At 38.1% G+C, this 18765-nt stretch overlaps 1 protein-coding gene across 1 annotated transcript in view; it reads right to left on the reverse strand.

Annotated features, from left to right (window-relative positions):
- Positions 1-1265: 1265 nt before the first annotated feature.
- The window catches only part of FTO (FTO alpha-ketoglutarate dependent dioxygenase), a 234940-nt gene continuing 217440 nt past the window's right edge, over positions 1266-18765 (reverse strand). Inside the window, exon 9 of the mRNA XM_050311353.1 lies at positions 1266-8380. Within this exon, the coding sequence (XP_050167310.1) occupies positions 8212-8380 (169 nt within the window). The 3' untranslated portion in view covers positions 1266-8211. The remainder of the gene's footprint in view (positions 8381-18765) is intronic.

The raw sequence follows: 18765 nt of genomic DNA on the forward strand, positions 1-18765 counted from the left end.
TACCTCTTGGATGCCTTGCTGGAGTGTCTGTGAAAAATGCTCTCTGTCAACTTTTTTGCTTGGAGACTCCATTCCATCCTGGCCAATATTATTCGCACTTTCATCACCTCTTGGCTGGAATCCAGTAATGCAGAACAATTTGGGCACACAGTCTTTGGCCTTAAGGGAACTCCAAGTAATACAGAACACTGCAGTACATCTCAGCCACATGGGCATGTGCACATCAAATCATCCTGCTGTTCTCTACAATGGTTCTCTTCAAAGTATCAAAGGAAATTCGCTGTTTTAATCCTTGCCTTGTTCTGTTACCTGAATCTGGGATAGCATGGACTGAGCTTTCCACACCCCCCAGGATGGAGACAACTAATGACAACTGTTCCTTTGACACAGTACAACCCTCCACAAAATCTGATGTGAGTGGTAGTTAAACCTGTGAAATGAAGCTCCCTAGAAACAACAGACATCACAAATCTCACTACCTTTTAGTCTCTGTGCGAGAGATATTTCTCTGATATTGCCTTGTTTAACATGACTACATTTTTTAAATTGTAAACTCTACAGCAACAAAAATTGAACAGTTTACACACTCAAACAGGTTAATGCAGAGCTGGTAGGCCCTGAGTTCCCACTACTCACACAATATAAGAGTTTGTGTCAGACATGGGGAAGTGTGAGGTTCCACAGCCAGAAGAATATGTTCTCTACCTAGTAGAGCCATAAGTTTTTGCTGAAGGAAACACTTCTACAGGGGGTGGAAGTCAGTCATATTCATTTATGGTCTGACTCTAATCAAAGGAACAGAAATTAATCTACCTTCCTTACTAGAAGATCTGCAATATAACCAGAATTTGATTCTATCAATTCAAAGAATAAAAACAAATTCTTCACCATCTATTTTATCTATTTACCATTATTAAATTGCCAGCATAGGCAGATGTGGATAACTATGCACTTAACTTGGACTTGCCACACAGTTCAGGTAGTTTGTAATGCACCACTGAAGAGCAGATTCAGAGCAGCTTTGAGTTTGCTGCTTTGAAGAAGCTTATCTCTCACTATTTGGCATATACGAAGCTTACAGAAAATCATTTTCTCACATAGGCACCTGAAGTTAGATGGTGGGAAAAATACACTCTTCTTCCACACACTGCAACAATGAGGGACTGAAGACAAGACCTAACACACTCCATAGGGCAAATGATAGACACAGATTCTTTACTGGTTTATTTTATAAATGTCAGTAAATTAGGAAATACATAATACAAACTTATATTCTCACCATATATCTTGCAGAGTTATATAAATAGTCCTTAATAAAAATTACATGCGGAAGTACCAAATAAAAAATAATAAATAAATTTGTTTGAAGATAAATGTACTTCAGAGACTGCTATCTGATATATAATTCTAAAGTTCTCTCACTTTAAAGTCACATCAGCCTAACAAAAACCAAAACTTGTTAATAACATTACTGTTAATACTGAGACAAAAGGGAAAGGAGGGCCATCAGTTGATAAAAGAGAAAGAACAGCAATGAAAGAAATGTGGAATGCTTTGATAATGTTTGGGTAATATACTATTAGGATGTTCATCAAAATAACTAGTAAAGTAGTGCTCTCAGTAAAGTATTACCAGACTACCAAATAGGTACCAGACAATAGTGCTAATAAGTGCATAACCAACATTCCAGTTTGTTCCAGCAACTCATCTTCACCTTGGTAAATACCACAAATACCCACGGGGTATTTTCTTGAGAGTTTCCTAGTACAGCAGTTATACCACCTTGTTAGGCATGCAGTGGACACACTTTAAATAGAGGTAAAAGAGCAAGGATTGTATTATATTGTATTATATACTGTACAGTCTCCATGGAATAGTTTTATAGTTCCAGTAAAATTTACCTTTTCCATTTAGAGCTCAGGGACCTGAACTATAACTAAAAGAGTCACTGGAAAGTTTAATCAAACCTTAGGAGGCACAAAAGATCTCTATTATATGAGATGTATTATCATATGTTATGTAAATAAATATTGTGCTAAATATGACATGAGTAGGTCAGGTTACAGCTCCACATTCAGATATAACTTTGGAGGACAACAAGTTCTGTGAGAGCATCTTTAATCTGTAAACTGAGCTGATTAACTGGAAGTGATGGGGATGTGCCAGCGATGGAGGGTTACACAACACCCGGTTCTGGTGCTGGCAGTCCGATCCCTGCTGCACTTTTGACCTCTGCCTCAGTTTCTCTGTGTAAAGCATCCTGAGATCTTAAGATGCAGAGCCACTTCTAAAATATTAGCACAATTAGATCTTAAAATTTTTCAGTGAAGATTTTGAGCAAAGGACCTTGGAAAATTTCTTCCCATTCCATATACATTATAATGTGAGGGCTACAATGAACTAGGAAAAATGAAAGGCTTGTGAGAATACAGAGGTGATTTCACTGCATTTGTTTTTTTCCTGTTCCACAAGAAACAAAGCTTCTCAGATAGCAAAATGCCCTAGTCATATATGCTTAGTTTCAAAGTTACATTACTACTCAGAGAGAGAAATCAATGTATACTATATTAAAAACAATCATCACAGCCCTTCAAATGATTGGATAGCTTAACTTTGAATGCAATTCAACCTAATAGAGGCTTTAATGGTCTTTGACAGATTGTTCCACTGATCAAGGGACATGTATGAAAATAACTGCCTACCAAGCCCTGATTTGATTTTAAGAAAAGAAAACTGAAGGTTAATGGTAAACAGAAGTTGATTGTTCACATTTTCACTGAAATAACTCTATCTGACCTGTTCTTAGAAGCAGCAAAATAAAGGATAATGGGAATCCTATACACCTGACTTTTTACTTTAGCCTGTAATCAAGGGGACTAATCAGACCAAGATGTGTTGGCATGAAAGCAAATATTCGATGAGAGGGGGAGGAGAACAACTTTTGTGACCAAATTCTTAGTCATCATGGACAAGCCCTCTAAAACCAGTGAAGATTAAGAGAATGTAAACCATAGCATAATACATCCTTTTGGATTATGAATACCTCCAAAGCAATAAGGAGATAAACCATAGTTTTCATGACATATGTGAAGTGCTCGTGCCCAAACATCAGCATTTTAATGTGATAATTTTATCAGTTGTTTCTTGGCTTTTACATGTTATTCAGCCAGTTCTGCAGCCTTTCTGCATACAGTCTCTTTACAGCTGTGTAAATTATCTTCTCCTGTTCAATGAATGCCCTTAGGCTAAGATGAAGAGGACAGATGAATGTAAACGAAGATACAAGCCCAGCCACACTGAAGGGGAAGAGTCAGTCTGGACAGGAAAGAACAGTGGACCTATTCAGGATTGCCTCAGCCTCTACAGGTGGGGTGAGGTGACAGCCAGAACCAGGCAGACCGGGAGTCCTCCAAAATATCAAATGTTGGTAGTTTAGCCATCAAATATCAAATGCTGGTAGTTTAGCCATCACTCCCTAGCAGCTCCCCTCCCCTAATGCCAGGTTAGTGTAGTGCTAAACTTTTCATTCTCTTGTGGGGAGTGCAGTGGGTGTCTTTTTTGGGATGAGGAACCTCACTGCAAACAGTGTTCTGCTTGTCTGACCCTTCCCCATGGCAGCTCACCATCCTGGTAGGATAGGTAGGAGATGAGCTGCAAAAACTTGAATCTCAAATGAGAAACAGATGTTGAGTGGAGTCCATGGAGGGGCAGTAGGACAGAGGTGCAGGACGAAACTAGGGATGAGAGTTTCTCATGCCTATTACTACAGTGGAATAACCACTTTCCTAACTTTGTAACCTTGGTGTGAGCACAGAGTGGTCAGCCCCTAGCAAAAAAGCTGAGGACCAGCTGTCAGGGGCAGGAAGGGGTTTAAGGAGCCAACATTAAGTTTGCACCAGGTGGTAACAATTAAAGGAGAGATCCTGACCTGCACTGTACAAGTTACAGCTCAATGACTCCCATATGAGTTCAGTTAATAAAGTTGTGGCCTTGAGAAAGCACATCCCTTGGGTCTCATGTGCATCTCATCTTGTCTCTCTTCCCCTCCTCTCACCCCAGATTAGACATCAGCTCCTGGCCTAGTTTAACAGCCATTGTAACAGCCCAAACTGCGCTGCATGGCACAGGATTAATGGAACAGCACTGCAACAACTGAGAAAGGAGCAATGTCCATTCTTAAACACTACAATATTTTAGTCACCCTTCAGGATGGATTTTAGTAATCTTTGAATTTCTTTATTTCCTATTATGTCAATGAAATCCCTGAATCTCTCCCACGGCATAAAGAAGTCCAGCATGATTTTATAGTGCATCTTGCACCATTATCAGTGACCCTAAAACCACATCTGGATGGAGATTCAGAGTCACAGAATATTCTGAGTTCGAAGGGACCCACAAGGATCACTGAGTCCAACACTTAAGTGAATGAATGACTGTGACCTTGCCATCATTAACAGCATGCTTTACCCAACTGAGAAACTGATTTGGGTATTTCTTGTGGTGCATGTTACTCATCCTGCACAGTGTCCAGTCAGTGATTATTCATAGCATTCTTATTTACACTTTGTATAATCAGAACCTGCTGTAAAGCTTAGAACATAAGCATGATGCCATTAAAATCTACTGTATTGAGATTATTATTTATTTACATAACCTTTTCAACAGAAGAAAGGACCTAAGGGATAAAGTATTTTCATACACAGAGATATGAACAAAGCATTATAAAAATATTTCTAATTACACTGCATAACACAGCAGTTTTCTATCAAATACTTAGAAACAGTCTGTATCTTTCATCCCCCAAATTACAGAAACAATAAAAGTTTTTCATTTTCTGCCAACATTTTCTTTCTATCAGTGTAAAACCAACTCTGTATCAGATTTTTAAAAGAAAGCCCTTGCCTCGAGCATTTAATTTGTATTGGTTCCATGTTTAGTCAGTAGCTTTTGTAAAATTGATGAATATTGTCTAAAGGCAAGTGCAGACAGGCAAACAGATCTGTATCTTCTGCAATCCATTTAGCCTGGTGCACACGTGCAAGTGAACTATTTTACCTTAATTCAGTCATGGCTGGTGAAAAGTAAATGTAAGCAACGTCATGAACTTCGCCATTTAAAAAGAATCACTGAATTTAATGTCAGAAGTTAATTTATGCTCTCACCTCTTCCTTGAAAAAACTTGACCTTGGTTCTCACGCTTCTGGAGCAGCCAGGCTTGGCAAACACTTGATATACAGAGAACTTTCATTAGAGGCTGTGTCTTCCAGTTCCAAAATGGAAATATGCTATCTAATGCTGGAATATAAATGGATGGCTAAAGTATCACTGCAACATTACTTAAATTATAACTATTTGAATAAAAAGAAAACCTCAAAGTATTTGTCAGCTTCTAGTACATAATCCCAACACAGAGATAATTTACACTTAATGTCCCAGGTTTTTTACATATATTTACCTTTAACTGTGCTCTTCTTTTAGGGTACCCTTTGGCATTACTATGTGCTTCAAATAGTTCCATCAACCTTATTCATGTCTTTGCTATCAACTCGTGGGCTTTGAAGATATGAAATCTTCTCATACTTCTGCATTTCAACCGAACTCAATCAAGTTATACTGATTCAGATGATGTGAGATTGGAATGCAACACAGAGCATTAATCCTGTTTAATCACTTGATTATTGGTATTTTGGCAGTGAATCTTAGGTCTTATTCATTCCAAAGGTGTTAATTTTTCTATTTCATTGCCATCCATGGCTTAAATGAGTGCTGTGTGACTGCACTGAGACTAGTACTAGTTCAGCTAATTCACTACCTTAAATCTTCAAGCATAGGCAAGACCTGGGAACGTGTATTTAGACCTGGGAACGTGTATTTTTAAAAATTCTATTATTACTGCCAGCAGTCTCCTAATAGTGGTTTGGTTTTTTCTACTGCTGCTGGAAATAATTATTTGCTGATCATTTTTTAATAGCTATGCCTCCAGTTCAGCTAAAAACTACAACATTAATGTGCCTCGTCCACCCTTTGTGGCAGTCAGATTCCTTTCAATACTGTGATCCCCACGGTTTTTAGCAGTGCTTAATTAAACACAAAGTAATCATACAGTAACAGCATAAACAAACAGTCCTCTCAAACAGTGTGTTAACAGTGTTACATCATTAATTTGTTTGAATTCATATTGCTCATTTCCAAAGCAATATCTGTTTCTGAGAACTGCTTTTTCAAAAGCAGAATTCCCACATCTTCAGCTAGCTTTTCCCTAAGTGATCTCCAAAGTAAACAGTGTTTAGTGTGGCAGTAATCCAAATACGTGCTATTTGCCCACTGGTAAAGCCAGCTTTAGCTAGTGCAGGAAAGAAAAAGCTATGCCCATAACAGTATTTCCGAATGTTATGAAATCTGTGGCACAAGAGACAATAGATAAATGAGTGGATCAAGGTAATAATATAATCAAATCTACTTTAAATAATCAATTATTCTTCAGAGAGTCTTTACATTCTACAGGGTGGCTAACAGTTTTTGCAGAAGCCCAGGACTACCATGAAAACACTTGATTCAGGTCTCTATAGATTTGCTGGCACAACTACGCCAGAAGTGTTATGAGGTACAATCTCTACTTGATATAATTGTTCTGGCAAAAGCTTATAGGTGTGGACACAGTTCCATACCACTAAAACTGAATTTTTACTGGCACGGCTTCTTTAGCTCCAGGGAGGTCTGGCACATGTTAGACTGTCAAAAGTACAGTTTTCGGCAGTACAAGCCTCATCTGCACACACAGCTCTTTGCCAGTTCAGAATGCTGGTGTGCTCTGGGTGAGCCTGGCTTCAGCAGTGACTTTAAACAGAAGATTAACACAGGAGGCATATTCATTTCTTGGTGGCAACGTCAACCTCTGAGTCTTACTGGCTTCTTTTGTAGTGGTAATAGAGCCTGAGTGCTTTTTCACTGTAATGATTTTATTCTGCTTTTTGTGGCAAAGTTGTACACCAGTTCAAGTTAAAATAGCAATTTAACCAAATCAAAATTCTCTGTCTCATTCAGGAGTGTTGTGTATCATTCAACATAGAATTGTTCTTTTTATAGCATGTTACTACAAAACAGATCACAAACAGCTTCATTTCTCATAGTCTTCTGGTTTTGTTCTCATAGATCTCATTAGATGCTGGAATGCCCAATATCAACCCAACAACCCAAATGGAAAGCCTTATTTAGGTCCATCAGCTCTTCAGGCAATGCACTGGGAAACCTGGCTTCAGAATAGAATTCACAACATGCAGAATTCACAACACAAAATAATGCTGAGGAACTGAATTCTGAGCTCCAGGGAGCCAAGGAGGTGTAGATTCACACTGTAAATCTCTCCCAGGACTACTCAACTGCCATGATGCAAAACAGCAAGAAAGTCTTGGGATCTATGTTACGATGCTCCTCCAGAGTTCCTCATCTGAAAAAATGGTCTAGTAAGGAGCCACTGCTCCTTAAAGGGCTATCTCCACCATCTCCTGCTCCTCCGTCTTAGTGGACGAAGAATTCACAGCTGTTCTGAAGATCTCCAGCAGGCTCACCCCAACCTCACCTATCATTAGGATGCCCAAATCATTAAGTTTGCTTTGCCAAACTTAAGTGTGAGATACATTTTGTGTTGCTCAAACCTGCCAAACAAGAGGCAGTTCTAGGCACTCATGGAAGCTGAAATTTAGATACCAAGGGAACCTGTGAAAACACACCGGCTGAGGGAGTTGGGCCTGTTCAGCCTCAAGAAGAGATGACTGAGAAGTAACATTATCAAGGTCTATCAGTATGGAAATATTCAAGAACTGTCTGGATGCAATCCTGTGTCTTGTGCTCTAGAACAACCCAGCCTGAGCGGGGAGGCTGGATCAGATGATTCCACTGTGGTCCCTTCCAACGTGATCCATTCTCTGCTTCTGCGAAACACGGATATCCATGGGCTGTAGAGTCAATGGGAATTAGAGCAGAGGAGGACAGAACTAAGGCTGGTGTTCTGGACTCAGGTCTTAAAAAAAAAAGTTTCTGTAAATTTGGGGGCTGGTCTTTTTTATTATGAGAGAGTAACTAAGGTACTGTGTGATGACTGGTGAAATCTGCATTGACACATAAAACAGCACACGATGAAGGAATCATAAAGCTGAAAAGGATTTATGCTAAATTATAAAGCTTCTCCCCAGATGATGAGCATCAATAATTCTAGGCTGGAAGGTCACTTGTTATCCATTGAGTAAGATTTTGTAGATAAGCAATTACTTCTTCAAGATCATATGGCAGAGGCATATTACATTCATCATCATCTGTCCAGAAGGGATGACATTCTGGTTTCTGGTCTTCTGGCAAGCTCTCTGCTGCATCTGACTGGCATCTGAAAAGAAAGGTAAGCAGATGAACTACTTAAGTAAAACTGTATCTAGAAACTGAATAGTCAGCGAGGATATATTTGTGCATTAATTTAAAGAGAAAGATGATAATAAAAAAGAAATACGACATCTTCTGACCAAATGGATTGCTCATTTCCAGTGAAGTTGATTTCTGTTGTAGGCTTTGTATTTTCTATAGGGATTTCTCAAAAAGCCAATCACAGAGAAAACTCAGTTAGTGTTCCTTTATATGGTGAATTATTTTTTCATTATCTCAGCTGTTATTTAAAGTATGTGATTAAACCATTATCAGATTTAAATGTTTGGCGGTTTCCAATGTATTACTAGATTATTGAGAAAGATTAAACTGAATTTACTGCATTAAGGTCAGGGGGGATAGATTAAACAATATTAAAGAAGCCGGACTGGCTTTGTAGATTCTGGAGATTTACAAGTGTATCAACCTGCTTAGGTCTGAAAAAGGCAATATAAAAGGAGAAAATTCTATAAAGATAAATGGAAATGGAGGTTAATAACAACTTCCAGTGATGAATAGGTGGGCAAAACTTCAATAAAATTAAATTAAGAGGTTAGTGTATGTTAGTCCCCAGAGAAAATGTTTAAATTACAATGGTTTTTATTAAATGGATTATTCATCAATACTAGTGAAGTCTAATTATAATATTCAACTGAACTGCAGCTGGCAGAGGAAAGTTTTATAAGTGGTAACCATCACATCTCCAAAGATTAGACTGTAATACAACATGCTGCATCAAGAACACTGTCACACTTCCCTTCCCCTCGAACAATTTTGCATGTTGCTTATTCATCAGTTAATGTTCACAGTGGGGCAAGATAAACAAAAATGCTGAGCATTACCATAATTTTGGTATATACTGCAGGCCTATATAGCTCTTTAAAGAGATAACAAGCAAAATGTAGAAATGCATTTTTATCTCTTGTAAGACATTTTTTTAAAATTTGTGTTCCATAAATCACACAATTGCAAGAATTTAGCAGTTGTTCTAAACATATGTGTGTCTTTCATCTCTGTCGTAGAATGAACTCTAAAAATACTGACACAAGCAACTTCCTTGTCCACACTGTCGACCTTCTGGAAGAGACTGTTGCCAAATGAAAGATGTCTTCTTCTCTTGGGAATTATTAATAGCAGTGTAATCCCCATGAGAAAACATCCTTCAGCTTTACACCCATGTTGGTGGGTGGTTAATTGCCGCACCAGCATCCTGGGCACTCAATCCATCGTACATTACACTACAAGGACAGTATTAACACATAACATTCCAATATATCTTCAGCTCTCCACATCAGCCCCTGATAATAGCATCTGTTAACATGCACTAAGTACTATTATGTAGCACATCACTTCATAAATAATAAGATTAGCCGACCTCAGGGCCCTGGGAAGCGTAATGTGTTTAAATGTTCTCATTATTTATTTAAAACAAGAATTAAAGGAACAGAAGCTACTTGTGACAATCCTCTTAGCATAAATATTAAACTGTTTGCATTGATAAGCTGCACTGTACAGAATAACAGAGGATTTGTTTTGCTGGCTGCTTTATAATAGTTGTTAGAGCAAATGCAGTTTAGTGTATGAGTTCTGAGAGGTACTTAACTGATCATGCCATCATGTTTGGAAGACATTTTCCAAATTATATAAAGGAACAGGAGAAAATTAATATGCAGGGGAAGCTGAAACTAATTACAGCATAACTCTATAAGGCTTTTAAAATTTTGCTTTATTTTCTGCCTTGGCATAAAAGAATATGATCTATTTAGTGGTAGTATAAGATATTCCAGTTTAAGCATTTCAATCTGAAAGGGGATAAATTAACCATCTAGAGATTATTGCAGATGACAAAGCAGGAAGCTCAGCCAGTAAGTACTGCAGGCATGTTACGTGGTCTGCAAAACTCAGCTCATGATAATAATAAACATTCTCTCTCTCACACACCTGCTATTAACAACACAGTTTTCACTGAGAGAAAAGACATATCAGCTTTTAGCTTCTTCACCATTTCAGCACCCTTTCTTTAACCTTTCATGTCTTTTTGTTCCATTGCTCTCTCACACAAATGGATTGACCAGCTTTCCCCTCACATTTGAGCATTTGTGTTGCTGTAAATGTGGCAGCAGTCAGGGTGATGCAGTGCCTGGACAGCTCATGAGCCACTACTCACTACTTTCTCTTCTCTACTTTTGTTACCAACAGAGTCATTGCTGAAAGGTCTCTCCACAACTAAGCATGTGCCTAAACTTCCAGACAATCATGCATTTGGGAAGTTTTAGCCCGAGCATATTCCATGTGAGGGATTAGAGGACTGGAAGTGTTTTTGTGCAAGTCTGATGACAGAAATGCATCAATGTACTGTAAAAGCACAAAAAAGGGAATGCAGCGCTGAACTCCAAGTTCAGCAATCCCACAGCTCCTTTGTCTTTCTGTTGGATTACTACTGCTTTGCTTTATATAGCAAGAACAGCAGAACATTTTTACATTTAGTGAATCATGTATTTTGAACAAAATTAAAATCCCTATGCTGTATCTGCTGACATCAAAGCCAACTCAATCTGCTCCTATTTGAAGGTATGGGGCTGGATTCTAAGCAGTCACCTCTCACCTGGAAGTTTGTTATGCAATTCACCTGAATAGCAACCACAAGCTTGGACACAATCATACAAAGATGTGCTTTGACTCAGAATTAGGGTGCAAGAACAAGTCTTCAAGATGAGTATATTACTACTGATTTTACAAAATTTCTGTAGGAGAAATTGTTTCTACAATGGTCTTTAATTTGTACCAGCGGAACAGAGCTGAATATCTTGAATATCTTAAAATATATTTTAAACTGAAGCAGAACAATCAAAGGCACAGATGACTGCACACAATTATTCCAAATTCTTTTGTATCTGATAGCTAACATAAATTAGCAACAATAACTCCCAATAAACAGAAATTATTTTGCCAAATACAAAAGAAACTATGAGGTTCCATGTGGGAAAGGCTGCAAACATAGAGGTACAGTGGTAATGGGAATGTACCAAGATTTATAACATTGTAAGTTAACGAAGGTATTCCATATCAATTAAAAACTTTTATTTGAGTTAATGGAGTCAAATGTCCAAAAGACAGTAGAACTAATCTGTGTATATCACACGTACAAAATGTGTAAAGAGTAGAAGTCACACGAGCTCTGAGATATAGAACAGATGCCAAATCAAGGGGCACCTTCAATACCTTATATGCAGCAGGACAGACAAACTGCTATGATACATTTCAGAGCCATTTAGCTGCAACACCTTGACAATACATGTTCACCAACATATTATAGAAAGGATTGTTTGTCTAAAGATGTGCAGAATGCACCGAACTCCATAGTCTCTGCTTTCTTACTAACACAGTCTAGACCCGTGGCAGTTTCAATTAAAAAAGCCAATTTTTAAGGAACAATTAGTTACTGTTGCAGCGCACATTCTCACTACCTCTACCCTGTAAAGTTCACAGATTTTTGATCCCCTTTTTGCCTGTTTCTTCCAAATAAACTTTGCTCATTAATACTGACCAAGAACTATTAATGCATGTTCCACTAAGTGATGACAAACATTTGTATGACTGTATGAGCATTTGCATGGCAATATATGCCACTTTCCCTGGAAGGTGGCTAACATCTCCATGGGCAGGTGTATCTGTTCACTGAGACTGACACTTGCCTGGTTATGGTTCCCTGAGCTGCACTGACATTTTGATGATCAGGGTGTCAGCTACATCAGAGCACACTGATCATGATGCTAAGATTAACCAAGCTAGCTAAAGTGTGTGTTAATTATGAGTATGCAAGCAGTCAATAAAAGGTTAATGCAAAAGTCAAAGGATAAATTTATTTCAGTATTGCATCACTCTACTGACTAAATGACTAACATTATGCTTTGTTTTTAATCGATATATTTTACAGTAATGCGTGAGCCATTGATTTGAAAAACAGTCTTCTTTCTAATAGTTAAGTTTTGCAACTATCAAGTATCAATATTCTTAAAACAGTCCTTTTTCAGTGCAGATACCTTTTTGTTCCCTTGTCAGGAACAGGAATGCATATAAGCCAAGAGGCAGACTCAGGTTCTGCTGATGAATGTGATTAATGCAAATACTAATTACCTAGGAACCTAAATAAGGTACCATGAATTAGTGTCCCTGAATTCTATTGCACAGTTTGTCTGCTCCAGAGAAGTGTAGTCAAATCAGATCAATAGGGGTCAATCTGCAGCTCAGACTGCACAGGAGTGTTAAGAGTGAGGAGAGGATACAAACAGTCCTGTTTCCTAGATGGTACTAATTTAGCTGTCTACTCCTGGCAGTTCAAAGACCAAGGGAGATCACGTGGAAATCCGTAAGGTAACACAAGGAAGATGGGTCTGGCCATCTCCCCCTGGTACTGATATGGTCAGAAAGGGAGGATGGGATATTTACTTTGCAGGTACAAAAGCACACGCTCACCCATATGTTCTTATTCCAGCATTCCTGAAATTGTTATGTTTTATATGGGAGCTATTTTCCCCCTCCATTCATGCTAGAATAAAGGTGTTACTGAGCTGTTATTCAGAACTTCAAAGTAACTTTGAAAACAACAGCCCAGGTAAAAACGGCATTCGGATCACCCTGCTGAGACAAATGCCTTCACTAAACCCACACTGACATCAGTTAAAATGACTCAACCCTGCTAACATGGGTGCTGTTCTGAGTAAGAGCAACAGCAGTAACTTCTTCAGAAACCATTTTCCGTTCTTAAAACTCACAGTGACATTGCACATATGGGTCTGGTCAAATATGGGTTATTAATGTTCCAACAGAGACCTCTGCTGTGTGAACACAAATCGTAGTAGTGTTTTTACCTGAGACACAGAGATTTGCTTGCAGGTTTGGATTTTTTCATTCTTGTCCTTCAAATCTTTCCTTTGCATGGAAATTATTATTCAAACTACGTGTAGTTACTCTAATCTCAGTGTTAGGATTATCCCATGTCATTTCAAGCTGATACTCTTAGGTGGCAGAGCATATACAAGAGGATACAGAGCGTTCTCACCTACCTGAATTGTCATGCAAAGCACAGAGAAGAGATGTGATTACATACACAAGGACAAATACTCAAATAAATTAACCTCGATTTTTCTTTTTTTCTAAATAGTGTATGTCAAAATGTCATTGACAGGTATGACAAATTTACTTCTGCTGCCAAAAGCATCACAATTAAAACCTGATGCCACTTAAGTCAATGTTGAAACTTCCAGTGGTTTCAACAAGGCCATGATTTCAACCCAAATGCTTTTCTGGAAACCAGTCACAATACACATGATCTAGTAAGCATAATAATAAACACCATGAAAAATAAACTATGGAAGAAATTAAATAGGTTGGACATAGTTTCTCAGAGTGAAATTTCACAACTCTTTTAGCCACTCACAATTGTGGCTGCATTATTGGCATTGTAAGTCAGATAATACAACATGGAGTAATAAGATTTGATGTTCTGTAACTTCAAAGTTTCCACAGGGAAAAAAAAAAAAAGTTTGATCAAACTGACTTGCTCAGTAAAGAACAGAAAAACTCTAAAGTGAAAATTGAAGCTGATGCTGTAAATATAAATTCTCCTTCACCTTTGGAAGTGGATAGGACATTGTGATAAAGTCTCTAAAAAGGACTGAACGAGTTACTTCTGCTATTTGAGGAACTGAACTTCCATTTATCTAAATGAAAAATTAATAGGTGGAAGGGATAAATGCAATTAATGAAGAAACAGAAGGGGGGTGAGAAATTTGAAAAGCAGCTGCTTTCCGGTTGCATACCCATTCCAGCATGAGCAGTTTCAGACTCTGCACAACTAACACCTTCCCAGGTTTAGTCTCCTTTGTAGAACAAAACAAATTACATCAATATTTGACTTTGCAAACCAGATTTCAGAAGTACTGGTCCCAAAAAGGCAGCAAAATGAAATGGCCAGATGGAAAGAGAGCAGTGCTTCATTCTTTTGGACATTTAGTCCCCAGTGCATTCCCAAGAAGTCTGTCCCATTTACAATAAGTCATTGCTGATGTTCTTTCAAGTGCTGTAACTACAGTCTGCCCAGTCATAAGTAATGGCTGAGACGGAGATTGCATTTATTGAAGGGACAAAATGAGTTTGTTTCCAGATAAGAGACTTGAAAAGAGAATGCCAGATTTAGGAAGGGATGGAGGCAATATCAGTTAAATATTAATCTAAGAAAAAAAAGTATCAGCTGCACAAACACACGAGTACAAATAGAGTCGCTGGCATGTCAGATGATCTTTCCTGTCTGCTTCTTTCAGAAGTTGATAATGACTCAAGTCACTGGTGCATTTGGCCCTCAGCACAGAACCAAAGTTTACAGTCACTGACTCAAGAGCTTTATGCCTCCAAAATAAACCACTCCATTGGAAATGAGGACGCTGGCTAAAATATCCTGAGGCATCACTGGTGACACCGTAGGACATGCTGAAAACAGTCAATGTTATTCTTGTCTGTGCTTCTACAAAGTGAATCCACAGCAGAGTCCATCTTTAACACTGCCCTGCAGAGTGCATTTTGCTGTTCCACAGAGAGGCAGAAGAGATCAATGAACCTGACACTAAAGAGCTTTAAGTGACAGTTGCATGAGCTTCAAAATGTCAGAGTTTCTGTTATTACTCAAATAGTATATCAGGTAGATATGAGAAAAACTTAAATTGTTAATAACCTCCAAATGTTGAAATAATTGCAACCAAAGCATTGGTGGAGTCCAGATGAAAGTTTTCAAATCCACCAATGTGTTTCACATGTATTTATAAAAATATATGAAAAACTTCACAAAACTTTTTTTAAAGGAGATTTTGCTTTACCTTAACTGTGAATAACATAAAATATTTTTCCCTACTGTATTAATTAAAATCTGTCAAAGTACACTTCAGTCTTTCTAAACTATTTAGCTCACAAACTATGAGAAAGAATAAAAGTTTGCTGCATGGTATCTTCTGCTACAGACTGGGGATTGTAAAACAAAGCCCCAAAACCTTAGAAACATTTCAGCTCTGGGTGGAAAGAATGGAAGAAAGGAAGACACAAGAAGCTTCTTTCTCTGAGGTAGTAATCTCTGCTGTGGGGAAATTAATAAACAGAAATCTACCCAACTTCTGATGAGTTTATCAATGACCTTCCTTGCCATGTCCACCAACTCTCCCATACAAAGGGGAATATCTAGTAGATGGCACTGCAGCACTGAGAATAGTCCTGCCATCAGATGCATGGCGTGAACTTCACTTCCCCAGACAGAGCTTTTCCTCTCCTTTGTGGCCTCTGTCCAACAGAGCCAGAAACTGTCCATGAGAAAATCAGTGCACCTCCTATTCCCACAAGGGAACATCTGTGTGGGGCAGCCTCCATTCCATGTTTGTTTGATTTTTTTTTAATTAAGAAACATCACTACTCTCTATAAAGTGTAGGGGGTAGGGAAATCCCCCAGAGAAATCCTGAATAAATAACACAGCATTTGCTGAAAGATGAAGTTTAATCCAATTTAACTTACAGGTCTAAAAATTTTTCCCTCCCAGTCTTGTTTCTCAGATGCTTTTGTTTCCTGTTCGTAGAATAACATGTATACAAGCAACGTATCCTGACTGTATGGGAAGCACGTTTATACATATTTATATGTAACTCTTCATTGCAGTACTTGCAAAAAATCCCATCAGTCCAAAAGAGACAGTATTTAGGAGGAAATTTTCGCACCACAGACATGGATTTAGTTACATACTTTTCATGATCAGCAATGGGATGTGAGTTATTCCCACTGTGCTGAGAATATTTGGCTTTGACTTCAAAAAACCATACAAATATATCAACCTCAATATAATATATATTCTCTCAAAAGGAACCTAAAATGCTCTAAGCCTTTGCTGAGATATCTGACGTTCCAGCCCCCTCTGTTTCACTGTATGATCGGCTGTTTTATTTCACTTGCGATCTTTGCTTTCTTATGATTTTTTCAGACAAAGAAACAAAATGTCTGCTATATGCTGAGTATAAACACAGCTGACTTGTTTTCCCCAAAGTATTGATTTTATGCACTTTTAAAATAACTACGTTCATTCTGTTTGCATAATCAGCTGGGGCATTGTTCCTCTACATTTGCAGAAACACAGATGGAATTGCTGATTTGGAGCCTTTGGAGAGATTTTATAGTATTCTCCAGAATCTAAGCTTCTATTAAAATAAGGTTTCAAGCACTTCTGGTTGTGAAGATAGCCTGGACAATGTAAATTGATGCATGGTTATCTTGTTGAGTCCATAACCAGACAGACAGACGCAATAGCATCAAGGGAGCTGTGAACTTCCCCCACTTATTTTATTGGGTGTTTACTTGGGGCCAGATGCTCCCCTCTGTTGTGCAGAATGGCATTAAATGACAGAAAAAGAGAGGAAAAGGAAATGGAAATAAAAACCAACAAAGAGGAGAAAAGGAAATCCCCACAGCCCACTTCCCAGGGGGCTACAGATGCCCTCCCTTGCCAATATTAGACTGCTGGAAGATTTGGGGCTGAGCCATGCATATGGCACATTTTTTTGAAAGAGACCATATTTTCCAAAAGAATACCACCTGAAAAGTTAAAGATGCTTCCAGCATCATTTACTCTTTCACTTTTTTATCTACTCCTTTCACGTGAAAGTCGCATAGTCAAGGAAAAGTAAAGACACAGCAGGAGGATGACCCTTCCATTTACTGCCACCTCCCTTAAAGTAAGAATCCCATTTACCAAAGAACTTCTGGATTTAGAGGTTCTGCCCCTCTTCAAGAAAGGTAAAACATTTTCCTTGTTGAGTGCCTATTTTTCCATAAGGCACCTTTTCTCATTAATAAAAATCAACTGTTCTATGACAAATACCTCTTACATAAGCAAAGTGAAATCAAAAGAAATGTGACTGAATGCAACTAACAGTAACTGTACTACATGATCCTTAAATCAGACTGGACAGAAATGGGTTATATCTTTCCAGCATCAAAGCTATGTAATCCTGTGTCACTCGTGCAAGCTGCTAAAACAACCCACCCCCAAAATCCCACAATTTCCATCAGGACCAGAGTAAGGGTGACCAACAAGGGGCAGCAGTTGGGAGCAGAATGGAATCATAGATATTTGTAATAATTGCTGTGCAAGAAGGACTCCACATATACTTTTACAGGGACCAGTCCTTTGTGGATGTATGCTTATTAGGGAGAGGGACACCAAATGGAGATCTTGCCCCAGAAACCACCTAGATCTTCTCAGGTTCTTAATAAAATGCCCCTTTTGCCTGCTTTCCTCTTTTTCAGTGAATTTGCATGTTTCAGTAGCCAAAAGGAAACTATGATAGATGGATAGCAAGCACCATATACAAAAGCCAAACAAACACAAGACTAACTCTCTATTTGTAGACTGAAATTAAGATCTTGTTCATCACTACAACTTGTGATATAAATACATATATACATCTCTCTTGGTATACCTACTTAAATATATTCTCACATATGTAAGAGAAGCTCATATCACATTTTCTATCAAGAGCTATGGCCTTGAATTCCTAAGTGGCTTAGGAAACAAACAAAAATAAAGATTTATTTTGCTGCAGAACTACATTGTCTTCCCTGTGTTGTGCACCTCGGCTCTAGACTGCAACCAGAATGTTTATAACATATATTGGAACTAATACCATAAGAGCAATGCAATCCTGAGGGCTAAAACACAGTTTCCTTTAGGTCAACAGGGGGTCAAGCAGACGCAGGAGGGAACAAATAATAGGGAAATGAGAAAACAGATACAAGAAAGGCAGAGAGGCTCAAGAAGAGGAAGTAGAAGTTCAGGAATAAAAAAAGAAAGCCTCAACTGAGTAATCACATTTCAACCACTGCAGAATTTCTCCATGGCTGCTGCTTTATTCTGTGACTTTTTATGGATAAATCAGTATAAAAATATACCACCAAAAAAAAAAAAAAAACCAGTGCTGGGAGAAACATAGAGTTGATATCCCAGGAAATGCTACAGTACATTCAGCCATAAATAAAAATCATATGACAACAATATACTCAATAAGCTTCTCTACAAGTGGAGTTAATCTTTCTGACTGCCAAACAAAACCTCAGAATTTTCTCGGTTACCCTTTGCATTTCAAATAACTGAAAACATTATATAGAGATGTTAAATTTCCTTTCCTACATTAATTTGTAAATAATTACCAGTGCCCAAATATAACGAGAATAAATGTATTTGTGTACTTCCTTTCAACTGCATTAAGGGAAGAAATGCTATGTGAAAGTTCGGGATCGCTATACCTCAAAACTTTGGAATTAAT

This window comes from Myiozetetes cayanensis, unplaced genomic scaffold (genome assembly GCF_022539395.1).
Source record: "Myiozetetes cayanensis isolate MyiCay16 unplaced genomic scaffold, myiCay2020 scf16, whole genome shotgun sequence".
NCBI classification, from domain to species: Eukaryota; Metazoa; Chordata; class Aves; order Passeriformes; family Tyrannidae; genus Myiozetetes; species Myiozetetes cayanensis.